The sequence below is a fragment of the Aedes albopictus genome, chromosome 3 (genome assembly GCF_035046485.1).
Source record: "Aedes albopictus strain Foshan chromosome 3, AalbF5, whole genome shotgun sequence".
In the NCBI taxonomy this organism is placed as follows: domain Eukaryota; kingdom Metazoa; phylum Arthropoda; class Insecta; order Diptera; family Culicidae; genus Aedes; species Aedes albopictus.
Window position 1 is genome coordinate 207,345,991 of NC_085138.1, and position 20,867 is coordinate 207,366,857.

Genomic DNA, 20,867 nt, shown 5'->3' on the forward strand with positions numbered 1-20,867 from the left:
TCTGAAGTAATTCACTGAAGTAGATCTTAAATAAATAGTAGCTATCTAGGGTTTTGTTTTTATCCCTTTCTTCATCATCCTCTACTTATCTATAGATAGGCTCTTTTCGCTGTTGTTTTGACGCTTTTTTATTCTATCAACCGGGTTACGCTGTACCAGTGACGGCGGTTCGTTGTGGGGGCTAGTTGATAACGAAGGCGCGTTCGCAAATTGCGGAACAGTCCCCCCTTGTACACGGGGTCCCAGTTCCTGTGTACTGCCTGTTGCGCCGACGTCCAGAACCGCGAGCTTTACCGCTGAACGGTTGTATAGGTTGAACGCTGTTCGAACAGTTGCACTGCGTACCTGACCATCCTTACAGCTGACGTTCACCACGCGTCCTTTTGGCCATGAGTTCCTGGGCAGGTCCGGGTCAGTGATCACTACTACGTCGCCAATCTGTATTGGCTTCGCTGGATAGTGCCACTTTGTCCGACGGCTTATTGATGGCAGATACTCACGTAACCATCGCTTCCAGAACACATTGGCGAATATTTGCGATGTTTTCCAAGTATTAAGGAGCGTAGCGGGGCCATCATCATAGGGTACTAAAGGTTTCGTACTACTGGAAGTACTCAACAAAAAATGGTTGGGTGTCAGCGCCTCATTTTCTGCATGTTCGATTGGTACGTAGGTGAGGGGTCGCGAGTTGATAATATTCTCCACCTCCAAAAGACTATTACGAAGGACTTCGTCTGTAGGTACTCTGGGGAGATGCATGTTGTTCAGGATCTTTTTAACTGACTGCACCAATCTCTCCCAGCTTCCACCCATGTGCGGACTACTTGGAGGAATGAAGTTCCATTTGGTGTCTGGTGTCACGAACTCTTGCATCAACTTATTCTGATCAATAGACCGTGAAGCTTCGGTCAGCTCACGGCTAGCTCCGACAAAATTCGTTCCACGATCGCTAAACAGTTCTAGAGAGGCTGGTTTTGTTACCCTGCACCACACCACCCTGCAGTATATTTTTAGAACAATTTTAGTACGGCTTGTTATCCTGCACCATACCACCCTGCAAGGAATTTCTAACAACATGGGTGACGAAAAAGACTTTTAAGGATGTTCAAGGATAAAATCATACTTATTAGAGTCCAATCATAAGGAATTGGGTGTAATTTTACTCAGAGTATTGCGATATTGCTAGAAAAACATTCATTTAAGAAATAAAATACAAATCGATCGAACAGTTAAACGATATCATTGTGAAGGACTATTATCGTGATATAATGTCTTAAAGGACTTCCCCTACTGAGCAGAAATCTATTTACAATAAAATCCTAGGGAATTGTACCTTGTCAGATTATTTGAGTAAACCTTTGATTGTAGAAAGAAAGGCAATTCCTGGGTTAAGAAGCAGACTATTAACATAATTCACATAAAATAAACTTAAAATTGAGGAAATCCTTGCAGGGTGGTTGAACCACATCAGCCTGCATGACTTTGAACGTTTTATAATGCTCACAAGGACTTCCTGGATTAAGGAGCAGTCTATTGACATTGAAATCATAAAGAAGTGAAGTGTTTCTCTTATAAGTAAATTAGAGTTTTTCATATTTGTTAGGAATAATCTCGAAGTTGAGAAAAACCTTGCAGGGTGGTTGAACCACATCAACCTGCAGGACTTTAAACGTTCTATAATGTCCTCAAGGACTTCCTGGGTTAAGGAGCAATCTGTTGACATTGAAATCATAAAGAAGTGAAGTGTTCTCTTATAAGTAAATTCGAGTTTTTCATATTTGTAAGAAATAATCTCAAAAATGAGAAAAACCTTGCAGGGTGGTTGAACCACATCAACCTGCAGGACTTTAAACATTCTATAATGTCCTCAAGGACTTCCTGGGTTAAGGAGCAATCTGTTGACATTGAAATCATAAAGAAGTGAAGTGTTCTCTTATAAGTAAATTCGAGTTTTTTTTTATTTGTTAGAAATAATTTTAAAGCTGAGAAAAGCCTTGCAGGGTGGTTGAACCACATCAACCTGCAGGACTTTAAACGTTCTATAATGTCCTCAAGGACTTCCTGGGTTAAGGAGCAATCTCTTGACATTGAAATCATAAAGAAGTGAAGTGTTCTCTTATAAGTAAATTAGAGATTTTCATATTTGTTAGGAATTATCTCAAAGTTGAGAAAAACCTTGCAGGGTGGTTGAACCACATCAACCTGCAGGACTTTGAACGTTCTATAATGTCCTCAAGGACTTCCTGGGTTAAGGAGCAATCTGTTGACATTGAAATCATAAAGAAGTGAAGTGTTCTCTCATAAGTAAATTCGAGTTTTTTACATTTGTTAGAAATAATTTTAAAGCTGAGAAAAGCCTTGCAGGGTGGTTGGACCACATCAACCTGCAGGACTTTAAACGTTCTATAATGTCCTCAAGGACTTCCTGGGTTAAGGAGCAATCTGTTGACATTGAAATCATAAAGAAGTGAAGTGTTCTCTTATAAGTAAATACGAGTTTTTCATATTTGCAAGGAATAGTCTCAAAATTGAGAAAAACCTTGCAGGGTGGTTGAACCACATCAACCTGCAGGACTTTAAACGTTCTATAATGTCCTCAAGGACTTCCTGGGTTAAGGAGCAATCTGTTGACATTGAAATCATAAAGAAGTGAAGTGTTCTCTTATAAGTAAATTCGAGTTTTTCATATTTGTTAGGAATAATCTCAAAATTGAGAAAAACCTTGCAGGGTGGTTGAACCACATCAACCTGCAGGACTTTAAACGTTCTATAATGTCCTCAAGGACTTCCTGGGTTAAGGAGCAATCTGTTGACATTGAAATCATAAAGAAGTGAAGTGTTCTCTTATAAGTAAATTCATGTTTTTTATATTTGTTAGAAATAATTTTAAAGCTGAGAAAAGCCTTGCAGGGTGGTTGAACCACATCAACCTGCAGGACTTTAAGCGTTCTATAATGTCCTCAAGGACTTCCTGGGTTAAGGAGCAATCTGTTGACATTGAAATCATAAAGAAGTGAAGTGTTCTCTTATAAGTAAATTCGAGTTTTTCATATTTTTTAGGAATTATCTCAAAGTTGAGAAAAACCTTGCAGGCTGGTAGAACCACATCAACCTGCAGGACTTTAAACGTTCTATAATGTCCTCAAGGACTTCCTGGGTTAAGGAGCAATCTGTTGACATTGAAATCATAAAGAAGTGAAGTGTTCTCTTATAAGTAAATTCGAGTCTTTTATATTTGTTAGAAATAATTTTAAAGCTGAGAAAAGCCTTGCAGGGTGGTTGAACCACATCAACCTGCAGGACTTTAAACGTTCTATAATGTCCTCAAGGACTTCCTGGGTTAAGGAGCAATCTGTTGACATTGAAATCATAAAGAAGTGAAGTGTTCTCTTATAAGTAAATTCGAGTTTTTCATATTTGTTAGGAATTATCTCAAAGTTGAGAAAAACCTTGCAGGGTGGTTGAACCACATCAACCTGCAGGACTTTAAACGTTCTATAATGTCCTCAAGGACTTCCTGGGTTAAGGAGCAATCTGTTGACATTGAAATCATAAAGAAGTGAAGTGTTCTCTTATAAGTAAATTCGAGTTTTCCATATTTGTTAGGAATTATCGCAAAGTTGAGAAAAACCTTGCAGGGTGGTTGAACCACATCAACCTGCAGGACTTTGAACGTTCTATAATGTCCTCAAGGACTTCCTGGGTTAAGGAGCAATCTGTTGACATTGAAATCATAAAGAAGTGAAGTGTTCTCTCATAAGTAAATTCGAGTTTTTTACATTTGTTAGAAATAATTTTAAAGCTGAGAAAAGCCTTGCAGGGTGGTTGGACCACATCAACCTGCAGGACTTTAAACGTTCTATAATGTCCTCAAGGACTTCCTGGGTTAAGGAGCAATCTGTTGACATTGAAATCATAAAGAAGTGAAGTGTTCTCTTATAAGTAAATTCGAGTTTTTCATATTTGTTAGGAATTATCTCAAAGTTGAGAAAAACCTTGCAGGGTGGTTGAACCACATCAACCTGCAGGACTTTAAACGTTCTATAATGTCCTCAAGGACTTCCTGGGTTAAGGAGCAATCTGTTGACATTGAAATCATAAAGAAGTGAAGTGTTCTCTAATAAGTAAATTCGAGTTTTTCATATTTGTTAGGAATTATCTCAAAGTTGAGAAAAACCTTGCAGGGTGGTTGAACCACATCAACCTGCAGGACTTTAAACGTTCTATAATGTCCTCAAGGACTTCCTGGGTTAAGGAGCAATCTGTTGACATTGAAATCATAAAGAAGTGAAGTGTTCTCTTATAAGTAAATTCGAGTTTTTCATATTTGTAAGAAATAATCTCAAAAATGAGAAAAACCTTGCAGGGTGGTTGAACCACATCAACCTGCAGGACTTTAAACATTCTATAATGTCCTCAAGGACTTCCTGGTTTAAGGAGCAATCTGTTGACATTGAAATCATAAAGAAGTGAAGTGTTCTCTTATAAGTAAATTCGAGTTTTTTTTTATTTGTTAGAAATAATTTTAAAGCTGAGAAAAGCCTTGCAGGGTGGTTGAACCACATCAACCTGCAGGACTTTAAACGTTCTATAATGTCCTCAAGGATTTCCTGGGTTAAGGAGCAATCTGTTGACATTGAAATCATAAAGAAGTGAAGTGTTCTCTTATAAGTAAATTCGAGTTTTTCATATTTGTTAGGAATTATCTCAAAGTTGAGAAAAACCTTGCAGGGTGGTTGAACCACATCAACCTGCAGGACTTTAAACGTTTTCTAATGTCCTCAAGGACTTCCTGGGATAAGGAGCAATCTGTTGACATTGAAATCATAAAGAAGTGAAGTGTTCTCTTATAAGTAAATTCGAGTTTTTCATATTTGTTAGGAATTATCTCAAAGTTGAGAAAAACCTTGCAGGGTGGTTGAACCACATCAACCTGCAGGACTTTGAACGTTCTATAATGTCCTCAAGGACTTCCTGGGTTAAGGAGCAATCTCTTGACATTGAAATCATAAAGAAGTGAAGTGTTCTCTTATAAGTAAATTAGAGATTTTCATATTTGTTTGGAATAATCGCAAAATTGAGAAAAACCTTGCAGGGTGGTTGAACCACATCAACCTGCAGGACTTTATACGTTTTATAATGTCCTCAAGGACTTCCTGGGTTAAGGAGCAATCTGTTGACATTGAAATCATAAAGAAGTGAAGTGTTCTCTTATAAGTAAATACGAGTTTTTCATATTTGTAAGGAATAGTCTCAAAATTGAGAAAAACCTTGCAGGGTGGTTGAACCACATCAACCTGCAGGACTTTAAACGTTCTATAATGTCCTCAAGGACTTCCTGGGATAAGGAGCAATCTGTTGACATTGAAATCATAAAGAAGTGAAGTGTTCTCTTACAAGTAAATTCGAGTTTTTTTTTATTTGTTAGAAATAATTTTAAAGCTGAGAAAAGCCTTGCAGGGTGGTTGAACCACATCAACCTGCAGGACTTTAAACGTTCTATAATGTCCTCAAGGACTTCCTGGGTTAAGGAGCAATCTCTTGACATTGAAATCATAAAGAAGTGAAGTGTTCTCTTATAAGTAAATTAGAGATTTTCATATTTGTTTGGAATAATCGCAAAATTGAGAAAAACCTTGCAGGGTGGTTGAACCACATCAACCTGCAGGACTTTGTACGTTTTATAATGTCCTCAAGGACTTCCTGGGTTAAGGAGCAATCTGTTGACATTGAAATCATAAAGAAGTGAAGTGTTCTCTTATAAGTAAATACGAGTTTTTCATATTTGTAAGGAATAGTCTCAAAATTGAGAAAAACCTTGCAGGGTGGTTGAACCACATCAACCTGCAGGACTTTAAACGTTCTATAATGTCCTCAAGGACTTCCTGGGATAAGGAGCAATCTGTTGACATTGAAATCATAAAGAAGTGAAGTGTTCTCTTATAAGTAAATACGAGTTTTTCATATTTGTTAGGAATAATCTCAAAATTTAGAAAAACCTTGCAGGGTGGTTGAACCACATCAACCTGCAGGACTTTAAACGTTCTATAATGTCCTCAAGGACTTCCTGGGTTAAGGAGCAATCTGTTGACATTGAAATCATAAAGAAGTGAAGTGTTCTCTTATAAGTAAATTCGAGTTTTTCATATTTGTTAGGAATTATCTCAAAGTTGAGAAAAACCTTGCAGGGTGGTTGAACCACATCAACCTGCAGGACTTTAAACGTTCTATAATGTCCTCAAGGACTTCCTGGGTTAAGGAGCAATCTGTTGACATTGAAATCATAAAGAAGTGAAGTGTTCTCTTATAAGTAAATTCGAGTTTTTCATATTTGTAAGAAATAATCTCAAAAATGAGAAAAACCTTGCAGGGTGGTTGAACCACATCAACCTGCAGGACTTTGAACGTTCTATAATGTCCTCAAGGACTTCCTGGGTTAAGGAGCAATCTCTTGACATTGAAATCATAAAGAAGTGAAGTGTTCTCTTATAAGTAAATTAGAGATTTTCATATTTGTTAGGAATAATCGCAAAATTGAGAAAAACCTTGCAGGGTGGTTGAACCACATCAACCTGCAGGACTTTATACGTTTTATAATGTCCTCAAGGACTTCCTGGGTTAAGGAGCAATCTGTTGACATTGAAATCATAAAGAAGTGAAGTGTTCTCTTATAAGTAAATTAGAGATTTTCATATTTGTTAGGAATAATCGCAAAATTGAGAAAAACCTTGCAGGGTGGTTGAACCACATCAACCTGCAGGACTTTATACGTTTTATAATGTCCTCAAGGACTTCCTGGGTTAAGGAGCAATCTGTTGACATTGAAATCATAAAGAAGTGAAGTGTTCTCTTATAAGTAAATACGAGTTTTTCATATTTGTAAGGAATAGTCTCAAAATTGAGAAAAACCTTGCAGGGTGGTTGAACCACATCAACCTGCAGGACTTTAAACGTTCTATAATGTCCTCAAGGACTTCCTGGGATAAGGAGCAATCTGTTGACATTGAAATCATAAAGAAGTGAAGTGTTCTCTTATAAGTAAATACGAGTTTTTCATATTTGTTAGGAATAATCTCAAAATTTAGAAAAACCTTGCAGGGTGGTTGGACCACATCAACCTGCAGGACTTTAAACGTTCTATAATGTCCTCAAGGACTTCCTGGGTTAAGGAGCAATCTGTTGACATTGAAATCATAAAGAAGTGAAGTGTTCTCTTATAAGTAAATTCGAGTTTTTTATATTTGTTAGAAATAATTTTAAAGCTGAGAAAAGCCTTGCAGGGTGGTTGAACCACATCAACCTGCAGGACTTTAAGCGTTCTATAATGTCTTCAAGGACTTCCTGGGTTAAGGAGCAATCTGTTGACATTGAAATCATAAAGAAGTGAAGTGTTCTCTTATAAGTAAATTCGAGTTTTTCATATTTGTTATGTATAATCTCAAAATTGAGAAAAACCTTGCAGGGTGGTTGAACCACATCAACCTGCAGGACTTTAAACGTTCTATAATGTCCTCAAGGACTTCCTCGGTTAAGGAGCAATATGTTGTCATTGAAATAATAAAGAAGTGAAGTGTTCTCTTATAAGCAAATTAGAGTTTTTTTTATTTGTTAAAAATAATTTTAAAAGCTGAGAAAAGCCTTGCAGGGTGGTTGAACCACATCAACCTGCAGGACTTTAAACGTTCTATAATGTCCTCAAGGACTTTCTGGGTTAAAAAGCAATCTGTTGAAATTGAAATCATAAAGAAGTGAAGTGTTCTCTTATAAGTAAATTCGAGTTTTTTTTTTTATTTATTAGAAATAATTTTAAAGCTGAGAAAAGCCTTGCAGGGTGGTTGAACCACATCAACCTGCAGGACTTTAAACGTTCTATAATGTCCTCAAGGACTTTCTGGGTTAAGGAGCAATCTGTTGACATTGAAATCATAAAGAAGTGAAGCGTTCTCTTATAAGTAAATTCGAGTTTTTCATATTTGTTAGAAATATTCTCAAAGTTGAGAAAAACCTTGCAGGGATGTTCTCAAGGACTTCCTGGGTTGAGGAGCAATCTGTTGACATTGAAATCATAAAGAAGTGAAGTGTTCTCGTATAAGCAAATTCGAGTTTTTTTTTTATTTGTTATAAATAATTTTAAAGCTGAGAAAAGCCTTGCAGGTTGGTTGAACCACATTGACATTGAAATCATAAAGAAGTGAAGTGTTCTATAAGTGAATTATAATTTTTTATAAGAGAAAACGAGTCATACAAACATATTTGGAGGGACTTTCAAAATTGAAATCTTTGATTAGTTAAATGTGCTCTATCAGTAATTTTTTTTATATAATGTTAGAAATACTTTGAAAATTGAGGTAATCTATGCAGGTGTAGTGTTCTTTTATCAGTAAATAATATTTTTTTCTCATTGGTGTTAGAATAAAATTCAAAGTTGAGATCTATATGAATAGTTTGTTCTATTTATTATAAATGCTCTGTTAGAAACACATAATTTTGCTGCACCACCTACCTTACCGTTATTACTGTAGTAACATATTACAAAAAAGTCCACGTTAGAGTAAGAATGAAACTGCAGGAACTTTTAGGGGCTGTTCATAAACCACGTAGACCAAAATTTGGTCTTCCCCCTCGTTGACTTTTGTCTATACAAAAATTTGAAAATTTGTTTGGAGCATAGACTTTGGCCAGAACCCCCCCTCATCCCCCCAAAAAGTCTACGTGGTTTATGATCAGCCCCTTACTGGACAAAGTTTAGTTCAATTGTTAGATATATATATGTGTGTTTATTTTTCATCTGTATAATAAGCAATACTGAAAAACATGAAATTAAATAAATAGGTTGCACAAAAGATAATGAAATCCTGTCGTTCACTGAAAGAAAAATATATACCAATTATTTAAATGAAGATTGATGATATTTTACTCATTAACCATTTCTGCATTTTTAACTTAAATTTATTGAAATTTAACCTATTTTGAGTACTTACTAAGCGTTTGTTAATGCGAAATGCATTGAATTCACATTTTTATTTATTTACATCCATTGCAGGTAAACGTTCCCAATGTTTTTCCAACATCGGAATTTCGGTAGCAATTTAGGCAACAATGTCTGTTACACTGTGCACAGCTGATTCTATTGATAGGAATCAGGCTTCCTCCGCAGTTGAAGCAGATGTCACTAGTTAAGAAGTTTCTCAATAATTTGAAAATCTCTTTTCTTTTTTCACTGACGACTATTTTGTCAGTGAATGTTGTTTTCCCTGTGAAATAAATATGCAAAAGCAATTAAATAGATAATAGATTAATGTTTCTTTGTATATAAAAGTAGACGAATAAAGCATATTTTTTTTTTTTGGTCAGCACCCTTCTTCCCCTTTATCTGTTCGTTTTTTATATATATTCGTATTTGAGCATTTGATCAAATACATCTTTTTGCCAGGCGATTTAAAACACAGATTTATATGAAAAAGTGTTTTAATAATGCATTCAGGAAAAAAACAGACGAAGGGTTAATTGACTTTTTTTTTCATGAGTGCCAAATAATGAAATTTTTTCTGAACAATTTATTGCAAAACAAAATCTTACCATTCAATAGCTGCTCCGCAAAATAAAAAACAAAAATTCCGCAGCTGACACCATCCTTTTGTTGTGTTGTTGGAATGTCATCGTATGTCCAAGTGTGCTGATTTTTCTTCACATTTTTTAGTGATTTAGAGGATGCACACAGAAAGGACAAAACGTCCATCCACCGGTTGAATACTCCTTGCGCTGTCAAAGACGTCGTTGTTTTCAAGGAGTTGAAAAGCTCCAGCCTCTTCTTTGCAAAATCAACCAATGTCAGATAAAAGTGATTGTTATGCAGTATTGGAACAATCACCTTCTTGTGCTTCAATATGTGTTCCACTGTTTTCACATGTTGCGCCGAAGTTTGGCTATCCAGTGATTCGAAATTTTCGTAGAGCCCAAATCCATATAGCTGGCGCCCTTCATGGAACTCGCACACGTACGTGTCTTTTTTGTCCACTCCCACTGCAGTTAATGCCGACTCAACCGTAGACTCGTACAACTCCGTATGATCAGCCAAGCATTGGATGTCCAGAATATCTAATAAATGTATCCTTTCTCGATAGACCAGTCTACCAATGAAATATTGTTTTCCTGGAGCGTTTGAATCAAGCTTTGTTTTAAGTTCAATAAAGGTTTTGATTGAAGGTTTGAGTTCGATGTCTTCCACACTTCTGTCGAACAACCTTTTGCGCGCCCGTTTCGAAGCCAGTCCAGTGTTCTGCGGTGTACGATCTCGCTTGGGAACTCGTTTCCACTGCGATTCGGCATTTACTATATCCTTTTCTGACATTTCCGAGTTACTTTTTGGGACATCACTTCCAATTGGCTTTCTATAGCTTTTCGGCCGGCAGTTCAGTCTGCTTTTTGGGATGGCATTTCTGTAACGTATAATTACAGCTCTTGTTTCATCCTTTTTTGCCCTCACAAAGCGATCAACTGGGATCGGAAGTTTTCCCACATCCAACACCGCAGATCTTAAAGCTTCTTTTTCTTCACACCAGTGACTTTCTATATTGTTGGTGTTGAAACGGAACTTCGTTGGGAATTCTGTATGAGAGGATGATTTCGGTAAATGGCAAATGGCTGTCCACAGAGGAACCAGTGCCATGTACTGCTTCATAAACTCCAAAGTGAAATTTTGATTTTGTTTTGTCGTTTTACCATCAATTGCGTTTTCATAAACTGTCTTAGCATCTTTATAAAACGGCGACCGCTTGTAAATTGGATCGCTCATTTTCTCAAAGGTTTTTTCTTCGCAATCGTTAGCCTGCTGCATGAATGCGTCTGCTTCGTCATAGTTGAGATGCTTCAACGTCAGTTCCACATCTGTGTCTGGATCACTCAAGACTTTCACCATCACTTCGAAATATTTTAAAACATCTGTATAATCTCGGCTGTGGACCATTGCCACGAAAATAACTTTTAGAACGGTTTTGATCTGAAATATATCGTAATAACAGTGACTTGAGTTTGCAGTGAAGAAAAACGCAGCTAAGGGGATTCACTAAAGGGTTTTTTTTTTTTATCATCGTACAAATTGGTACGAAGGTTATCAGAATTTAATGAATTGTTGTTGAGGAAAATCGGTTAGAAAAGTCGGAAATACTATTTACAAAAATTTCTAAAAAAATATGTTTGGATGGAAATTTCATACGCTATATTCTGTGAAACTTTCAAGATGTGTTGTTTTTTTCATTCCTGAGTAATGATCATTTTGAGCAAATTAATAATCAACATCTGGACAATTTTCACAAAATTGGTCAGGCACAAAAAAAACACATCTTGAAAATTTCACAGAATATAGCATATGAAATTTCTTTCAAAAAAATGTTTTGGGAATTTTTCGTAAATAGTTTTTTCGACTTTTCAAACCAATTTTCTTTAACAGTGGAAAAATTTGTGGAAAGCAATTTTTATTTTGTATTTTTTGTGGGTCACTGAAAAAAATGTTTACGATTTCATTGTGTCTACGATGTTTTTTAAGTTATGATTTTTCAAAGAAAACATCTGGACAATTTCCTTAAAATTGGACATAAAAAAAGAAATAAACTTTTCCAACCGATTTTCCTCATCAGTGGAAAATTTATTGGAAAAAATTATCATTTTGTATTTATTTTATTGCTGAGAAAATTTGCTTATGATTTCACAAAAAAAAAAACTGTGCCTACGATGCTTTGTTGTTGAGTTATGGTTTTTCTAAGTATGTGGAATATGTGGAAAATGTTTGCTTTTCCCTGAAGTTTTCCGGAAAATTAGGTGACCCTGATTTTTTTCCAATTTAGTTTGTTCATATATACACTCCCGATCAAAAGTTTGGGGTCACCCCCTCAAAAACATGTCATTTATTAGGCCCATATCTCCATCAATTTGCGTCCGATTTCAAAATCCTAGGTCTCATTCGAAAGATAATAAGTCAAAGTAACTTTGAACATGATTTCGGTGAAAGTTTTTCAAAAATATTTGTATGTAAACTTAACCCAAAGTTGCCAAATTTTCTAAAAAATCAATATAAACTTACGGCAGTGTCGCTGGAGATTGGGTCGACCAAACTTTAAGATGAGAGTCGCAATATAACCTATTTCCTATAAGCTTTCAACTGCTTTTACCGAACTTGGCTAAAAAATCTAGGAAAAAAAATATAAAGTAAATACCTCCTAATGTCATCGACCAAAAGTTTGGGGGCACCTCTCATCAGCAAAAAGTTTGGAATCACTGTCGTAAAACATGTAAAACTGATTTGGTGTTATCTTCGTCATCTATAATTCAAATTTAATTCTTTTTGGCTTTGGGTTAAGTTTACATACAAAAATGTTCGAAAAACTTTCACCGAAATCATGTTCAAAGTAACTTTGACTTATAATCTTTCGAATAAGACCTAGGGTTTTGAAATCGGACGCAAAGCGGCGGAGATATGGGCCTAAACAAATGTCATGTTTTTGAGGGGGTGACCCCAAACTTTTGATCGGGAGTGTATATAAACCCTACCTCTGAAAAAAAAATTCATTGTATTCTGAAAACCTTCGTACCAATTTGTACGATAATTTAAAAAAATCCACTAAACAGCGTAAATAGCTGAGAATGCCATAACCGTCTGCTTTTTAAAATATTTCATGAAATTTCGAATTATAATATCAAATATTGCTTTGATGATGGCTATGTTTACGCAGAACTACAGGAGATAGACAAAATGATCGGGACAAGCAAAATTTTCACTTTTTAAAAAATGTTCAATTAGCTGTAACTTTTCGAAAAAAAAGCATCAAATATTCTCAAATTTTTACTGTGAGTGCATCAACTAGTTGTGCATCAGTGGTTCAAATTTGAAAAAGATCGGACCATTCTCCACGAAGTTATAAAGATTATTGGAAAAGGTCAAATTATCCGATAGCCAACTTTGAGCTGTATATCTCCGGATTTAATGAACCGATTGAAATGAAATTTTGACCATTTATGACTTATATAAGGCCGTTACAAATATTTATTTCACTTTTTGTCCCACCACTCTTTGACTGGTTGAGGGGGGGGGGGTATAAAAATAATAAAGCATTTAATTTAAAAATTTAAAAAACTCATCGGATTTGTTAAAGAATTTTGAGCAAGACTCGAAATTTTGATAAATATTTTTTTATCTGCCCCCTCAAAATGCAAAATCCAGCCAACAATTTTTTTAGGGGGGTGGGGGGGGGGGGCAGACAAAAAGTCAAAATAAAATTTGTATCAGCCTAATGAACTCTGAAAAACATTTGACTTAACATGAAATTTTTAACAAGAGACAAAATTATAGCGATTTTAATTTTTTCATGATTCTTTAGTAAGTTGGTCCATTTTTAATATGCATTCTATTACTTTTATTGGTAGCTATGTTGTTACTTTCCTTCAAAACACATTTATATACAAGTCAATTAGAGAGAATTAAATGAACTATAATTGCATCTTGAATTTTGAAACGATGTTGATATTTTGGGAAATTTGGTGTTTTATTAGAAAAATAATCTAATCGTTATAATTTTCTTCCGTGTTAAAAATATTAAGTTAAGTCAATGGTTTTTCATAGCTCATTACATAAGTCATAATTGGTCGAAATTTCATTTCAACCGGTTTATTGAATCCAGATATATTATAGCTCAAAGTTGGCTATCAAATAGTTTTACCTTTTTCAATATTCTTTGTAGCTTCGTGGAGAATGGTCCGATCTTTTCTAATTTTGGACCACTGATACACATCTAGTTGACGAACTTACAGTAGAAATTTGAGAATATTTGATGCACTTCTCGACAAGTTATGTCTATCCCCTGTATATGTACGCAGTGGCTTTTGCTGTTTAGTGTATTCCCCAACGAACTTACTTCCTCTGGTTCCGCCAACTTTTCCAAATCCTTTAGGAAATTCTTAGATCGATGCGTTATGCACAAAAACACTAATATGATTGTGCTGTCAACTCTCTTCTCCAGCTCTTCATCGCATTTGCAGGTGTAGTCATACATGATATTAAGATATTGCACCACATCAAGCCCACTTAGATTGAGGATCGCATTAATTTGTGCCCAGCAGAAATCGCTGACTATCGCTAAGTATGAAAAAAAATATATTAAAAATTCAAAATATTTCACAGTATTACAATGTATTGTACCGTTCATTGGTGGCCATGTATTTTTTCCAAATTTACGAATGAAGTTTTCTTTAAACTCATTCAAAAAAAAGAAAATACTTCTGCTGGACTGATCAGTGCTCACATAGTCAGCGAAGGATGTGATCATTTTTGTCGATGTTTTATCGCCCGGAATTTGAATTGGCCTGACAAGAGCGTAGTTATCCCTCCTTTTGTCCTCGCAGCCCTTCAAAGCAGCACAAATACCGGAAGTTGCATCCATTTCAATAGCAAACCGCGGTGGCTTCATCGCTGTGTTTGCGTCGTACCTTTCTTTCTCTTTCTTCAAAATTATTAATTGATCGTCACACAATAATATGAGCTTGACCGGTCCGATTGCAAGGTACTGGAAGTATCTGGAAAAAAATGTTATCTATGACAAATGATCATGGAATTAGGAAGAAATCAATTACCGAAAATCTTCATGTGACTGCTTAAGCACTGATGGCATTTGTTTCTCGGCTGTCCACATCAGCAGAAGTTGCTGGATTAAGTCCGATGTAACGCGATATTGGTTCAACCACTCAGCACGAAGGTTTTTTAAAACTGATTGCGAGACAGGCCATTTATCCCGAGGCATTACGAAATTATCTTCACCGTAATTCGCAATTAGATAATTTCCGTGGGCTTTTGGCATCATTTTTGATGCATCACATAGTGCTGTGGCTCTTGCTTCTCCTCGCAATTGAGGTACTTTATATGTGTTGGTACAGTGTCGTTCTGGTAAATCGGTGCTTTTAACTTTAAAACGCTTAGCTCCATTTTCTTGATTACAGAGCTTGTCGTTCGGATAGTAATCCAAATGAAGCAAATTACAGGGATTTTCATCACCCCACGTACAATATGCAATTCTTAAGCACTCTTCTGTGGCCAAGTAGTAGTTATCTTTGCAAGCTGGCATACAGGGCCATCCAGCTTTTTTCAAGCTACTGATGATCATGCCGGCATATCCTATAAATTTAATTGAAAGTCAACAGTACATATTTTGAATTGGAAACGGAAGCATGGGTATAGAATTTTAAGCACAATGAACATAAAAAAATACTTACCAGGTTTTAATTTCAAATTTCCCCGCCCATCAACGGTTGAATACTTCAGCCATTCCTCGTGTTGCATTTCAATAAGCATTTCAGTTGCTTTATATTCGTACTGACTGAACTTGTACCTTCGTACACCACTCCAACTGCTACGCCTCAAACAATCTTCACACCGGCAATTTTCGTTGCGATTTTCAAATGTATCCAATTCCAAGATTTCTTCAGTTGTAGAACTTGCAGTGCTGTTGAGTATTTTTACCCATTTTTCTTTGTTTGTCTTAAACTCCCCTAATAATCGATTCATGTTGATGAGATTAACAAACTTATTCTTCTTCACTGCATTTGGCCCAACTTTCATCAAACTGCACACTTCCATATACTCATCCATGCCCAAATCGAAACAATCGACCGGATGTTGCAATAAATATCGCGCAAAGTCTGCTTTTTGTTGGTTTGTGAATCTACGAGTCATTGTGTATTACTGAAATATTTTATTAATGGAAAATATATCATTAAGTCTCATTCAATTCTAATACAAAACTTGCTTTATGAAGATGAGTTAATTTTCGATTAACGTTCAAAATTACTTTCGATTCGCGGTTTTCTAGTTTCCAAGAAATGGCAGATCAAAAATTTTTGTTGTTGTCAAAAAAATAGTGTTTAACGAGAACGGTTCTAGCTTTGCGAAAGATTAGTCAATGGAGCTCAAATGTGTACCAATGATGCACATATAACATATGGACAAAGAGTCGATATGAAAGATTTTTTTTTTCAAGCACTGAAGTAACAGCTAGTCGAACTTTTTGTTGAGGGAAAAAAAATACTTATCCCAAATATGTTGGCCATCTCGTGTATAATGGAAAATATCAATTAGATGATTAAAAAAAAAGAAGACATGTATAATTTGTCAAAATGAAAAACTCATCGTATTTGTTGAATAGATTCAAATTTCACTTAAAAATTCTAATAGTTTTATGAAGAAAGTATATTGACTGACTTGGCCAAAAATACGAGGGGGTGGAGGTGAAATATGTAAGTAATAAACAATATTTTCAAGCCTCAAAACCTTTCTGTTTGTCCAGAGAACCTTTTCATATTTAGTTTTTGGAGCAGCCTGACTGAATGCATAATTACGAATACCTTAGTAAATATTGATTATTTCACTAGATGCTATTAAATGATGATCAAACTTCAAATTAAATAAATAAAAACCATTAATAACAATTGGGTTCTATAACCTTCCGTAACTCGCGCGGTTGGCCACCACCACCAGCTAATGCAGAGTACAAAAAGCGATATTTTTTCAACGTGTTGAATATAACATTGGTATGGGTATTAGCGGAGATACCTCCGACACTAGAAAACGAGGTTTTGGGATTCTTGTACACTCATTGTGGAAAGGGTTTAGGCTATAACTTTATTGATACTTTTCTAAAACATCTGAAAATTTGCCCATGAATTAACAATATAATAAAAATAAAGTCGTGAAAATTTCATCAAGATCAGTTAGCCCTAAATTTTCTAGAAATCAAAACAGAAACCGCTTCGGAGTGAATTTCAGGTCCTTTATAAAAATTTTAACGTCCAATTTTAAAATATTTGCGTTTATATCCAGAACAAGTTTGCAGAACATAATTGATGTAAATCTGGCCAAAATACTACAAAAAATTCATAAAACTACAAATTTTTCAGGAAAATCATACAATCTCAAACTAATCTCGAATTCCCATACATTTTATGACTTTAAAATATTTGCGTATTTATTCAGAACAATTTTTCAGATCATTATCGATATAAATCTGGCCAAAGAACCACAAAAAATTCAGAAAACAACGTATAATACAGAGAAAACCATATTTTCTTTTGTAACTTCAAAGTTATCGCGATGGCCAATTTTAAAATGAGCGCGTATATGCGTATGAAGAAGAAATTCTCAGAACATTGTTGATATTTTTCTCATCAAAGAACTACAAAAAATTCAAAAAAACTATGAATTTTTCAGGAAAAATATACAATTTTGTTATAACTTCAAACTAATCTCAAATTCCCATACATTTAATGATTTTAAAATATTTGCGTATATATCCAGAACAAATTTGTAGATTATTATTGGTCGCGATTGGTCGCGATGACCAATGTATTTTTTTTTATTTCAAAATGTGCGCATATACCTAAGGAACAAATTCTCAAAACACTGTTGATATTTTTCTCTTCAAAGAACTACAAAAAATTCAGAAAACTACGTATTTTATAGGAAAAGTATACCATTTTGATATAACATCAAATTAATTTTAATTACCCATACATTTTATGATTTTAAAATATTTGCGTATTTATCCAAAACAAGTTGGCAGAATATTGTTGATAGTTTTCTCTCCAAAGAACTACAAAAAATCAGAAAACTACGAGTTTTAAAAATACTTGTTCTGTATAAATGTGCAACTATGTATATTGAAATCATAATATGTATGGGATGCTGAGATCAATTTTAAGTTATAATCAAAATGTATGTTTTCGGAAAATTTTGAAATTTTTTTAATTTTTGTAGTGCTTTAGCTAGCATAATATAAACAGTGGTTTGCAAATTTGCTTCGGAAAAATGTGGATTTTTTTCATTCATAAATGTATGAAATACTGAGATCAATTTGAAGTTATAACAAAATTGTATAATTTTCTCGAAAAATTTGTATTTTTCCGATTTTTTCGTTGTTTTTCGATCAGAACTAGGGTAAGTGTGCCGATCGTTGTGGTAATAAGGTAAATTAGTTTAAAAAAATATGATCTTTTTATCTAATAAAGGGTTTCAAAACGTTAGTAGGTAGTTTTCTATCCAAATTTGCCCGGAAAAATATGAAAACTATCGTTTCTCTCTGTTTTCGATCAAAAATCGCATACCACAACAATAGGCACACTGTTTCTATTATGGAGGTAAAATTTAATTTCGGTTCCTAATGTTGCGGTATCCCATTGAAATCATATGGGATACCGCAACAATAGGAACACTGCAGCAGAAATATGAGGGAATTTTTTTTTTTTTTTAATAGATTTTTGGGCAAATCTTAAGCACACAAAAAGTGCAATCTCATTATTAAAGCATAATACATCTATTAAAAATGCCTTTTGGTAACATTTCAGTCGAAAAAGTGATCAAACGCCACTACCGCAACATTAGGTACTACCACAACGAAGGGAACAATTACCCTATATCAATATGGTTAACCAAAGATGTTTTGAATGTACAACGCAAATATTTTTAAATCATAAAATGAATTAGAAATTGAGATCAACTTGCAAAAATTGTATTTTTTTTTTTAAATTAATAGTTTCTGATTTATTTGTAGCTCTTTGACCAGAATTATGTCAATCTTATGTTATTACAAAATTATAAATTTGCCGGAAATATTCGTAGTTTCCTGATTTTTTGTAGTGTTTTTGCCCGAATAATGTCAACAATGTTCTGCGAATATATTTCAGATAAATACGCAAATATATGGAATATTGACAATTTGAAATTATAACAGCATTGTATATTTTTCCTAAAAAAAATCGTAGTTTTCTGTATTTTTTGTAGTTTGTTAGGCAGAGTTACATCAGCAGTGTTGTGCACAAGGGCGTAGCCAGCTTTTCGGTCAGGGGGGGGGGGGCAAGCCCCCTTAGCAAATTTGTACCTAGTACGTTCATAACTAAACGCAATATGATGAAATTGGATATAATAATATTATATTCTGAAGACATTATTTAACCCTTCAGCAGTCACTCTGTTGTACTTTGCGCGCAATACGTTATACAGAGATCTACAAAAATCAACGTGTTTCTGGTAGCGGTGGCCAATTCCTGGAAGATTAAGGATTTTTATTCACTCGTGCATTATTTTGCTCTGATTTTTTTTTGTTAATATCTACAAAACATTCATGAGAAATTATAGCTGAGATCTTTTGAGAACTAGCTAAGAATTTCTTAGTTCCTGTATAAATCCTTTTCAAATTGTCTTCAAATACTATTCGCTGAAAAAATTCTTCCAGAAAATCTCGAAAAATTAAAAAAAAATCATCAGGTAGTCCTGGAGAAGTTCTTGGGTACTTCACTGAAAAGATGATAGAAGGACTTCGGAAATTTTCGACGGAACTCCTAAATGAATTCTTAAAGCGAACCTGAGAGAAAAGCCTGAAGAAATCATCCATGAGGAATTCATGGAGCAATCCCTGGAAAACTTTCTGGATAAATCCCTGAAGAAACACATGGATTAATTCCTGGAGCAATTCCTACAGAAATGCCTGGAGGAAGCCTTGTAGAATCCCTGTAAAAAAATCCCAGAGGAATTCCCGGAGGAATCCCTGGAATAATTCTAGATGTATACCTGGATGAATTCCTGTATTAATTATGGGAGGAATACCTAGAGAAATATCTGAAGAGATCTCATGAGGAAAACCTAGAAGAAATCCTAGATCAATTCCTGTAGGATTCCTTGTTCGAAATTCTGGAGAAATTCCTGGAGGAATTCTGGGAGGTATCCATAGAAAAATTTCAAAAGAAATCTCTTGAGGAATTCCTAGTGGAAATATTTTAGAAATTTCAGATGGAATCTTTGGGGGAATTCTTCAAGAAATGCCTGAAGGAATTCCTGGAAGAATCACTAAAGCAATTCCTGGGAAAATTTCTAGTGAGAATCCTGGAGGAATGCCTGGAGAAACTTCTGAACAAATTCCTGGCGTAATTCCTGAAAAAAATCTTGGATAAGACCCAGCAAGAATTCCTGGAGAAATTTTCTGGATGAATTCTTGGAGTAATCCCTAGAAAAAATCCAGGAGAAATCTCCAAAGCAATTGCTGGAGAATTTCTGAAAAAATCACTTGAGAAATTCCACTAGGATTCTCAAGAACCCTTGGAGGAATTTCTGGAGGATTCCCTGGAGTAATCTATGGGAATATCTCTGGAGAAATTCGTGGACAAATCTCTGAAGCAAACCCTGGTCGAATCTCTGGCAGAACTCCTGGAGGAATGTCTGGAGGAAAACCTGAAAAATTCCTGAAAGTAGTCATGGTGAAATTTCTGGAAGAATCTCTGAATAAATCCTTAGAGGATTTCCTGAGGAATTCTTGACATAATTTCTGTAGGATGTCCAGGAGCAATTGCTGGAGGAATTCCTGATGAAATTTCTGGTGTTTTTCCTGGAGAAATTCCTGGATAAAATCCTGGATGAATGGCTGGAGGAATTCCTAGAAACAATTTTCGAAAGAATTACTGGATGAGTTTCTAGAGGAATCTCCAGAGGAATTCTGGGAGATTAATATTTATTTTTCTGTAATTTTTCTATTTCTGAACAATATCCATTGAGGAATTTCTGGAGGAATTTCTAGCGGAATTCCTGGTAAAATCCTCTAAGGAATTCCTTAAGGAATCTCTGGGGGAATCCTTGAAGAAATTTGTGGAGAAATCGCTGAAGGAATACCTAAGGGAACCCATGATAAATTCACGAAGGTATTCCTGGAGAACTTCCTGGAAAGATACGAACCAGCCTAGGGCTTCTATATTCTTCTCATATAGCTAAATCAATCAACTACCTGGAATAGTTTCTGAAGAAATCCATAGAGAATTTCCTGGAAGAATCCTTGGAGGAACTT

General features: G+C 35.1%; 1 protein-coding gene across 1 annotated transcript; it reads right to left on the reverse strand.

Moving 5' to 3' along the window:
* Positions 1–1,021: 1,021 nt before the first annotated feature.
* LOC134290558 (uncharacterized) lies at positions 1,022–15,863 on the reverse strand. The gene is made up of 3 exons (XM_062857719.1): positions 14,623–15,863; positions 13,908–14,565; positions 1,022–1,054 (listed from the first exon to the last, which is right to left on the reverse strand). The coding sequence occupies exons 1-3, from the start codon at positions 15,147–15,149 to the stop codon at positions 1,022–1,024; spliced, it is 1,218 nt and encodes a 405-aa protein (XP_062713703.1). The 5' UTR covers positions 15,150–15,863.
* Positions 15,864–20,867: the final 5,004 nt, after the last annotated feature.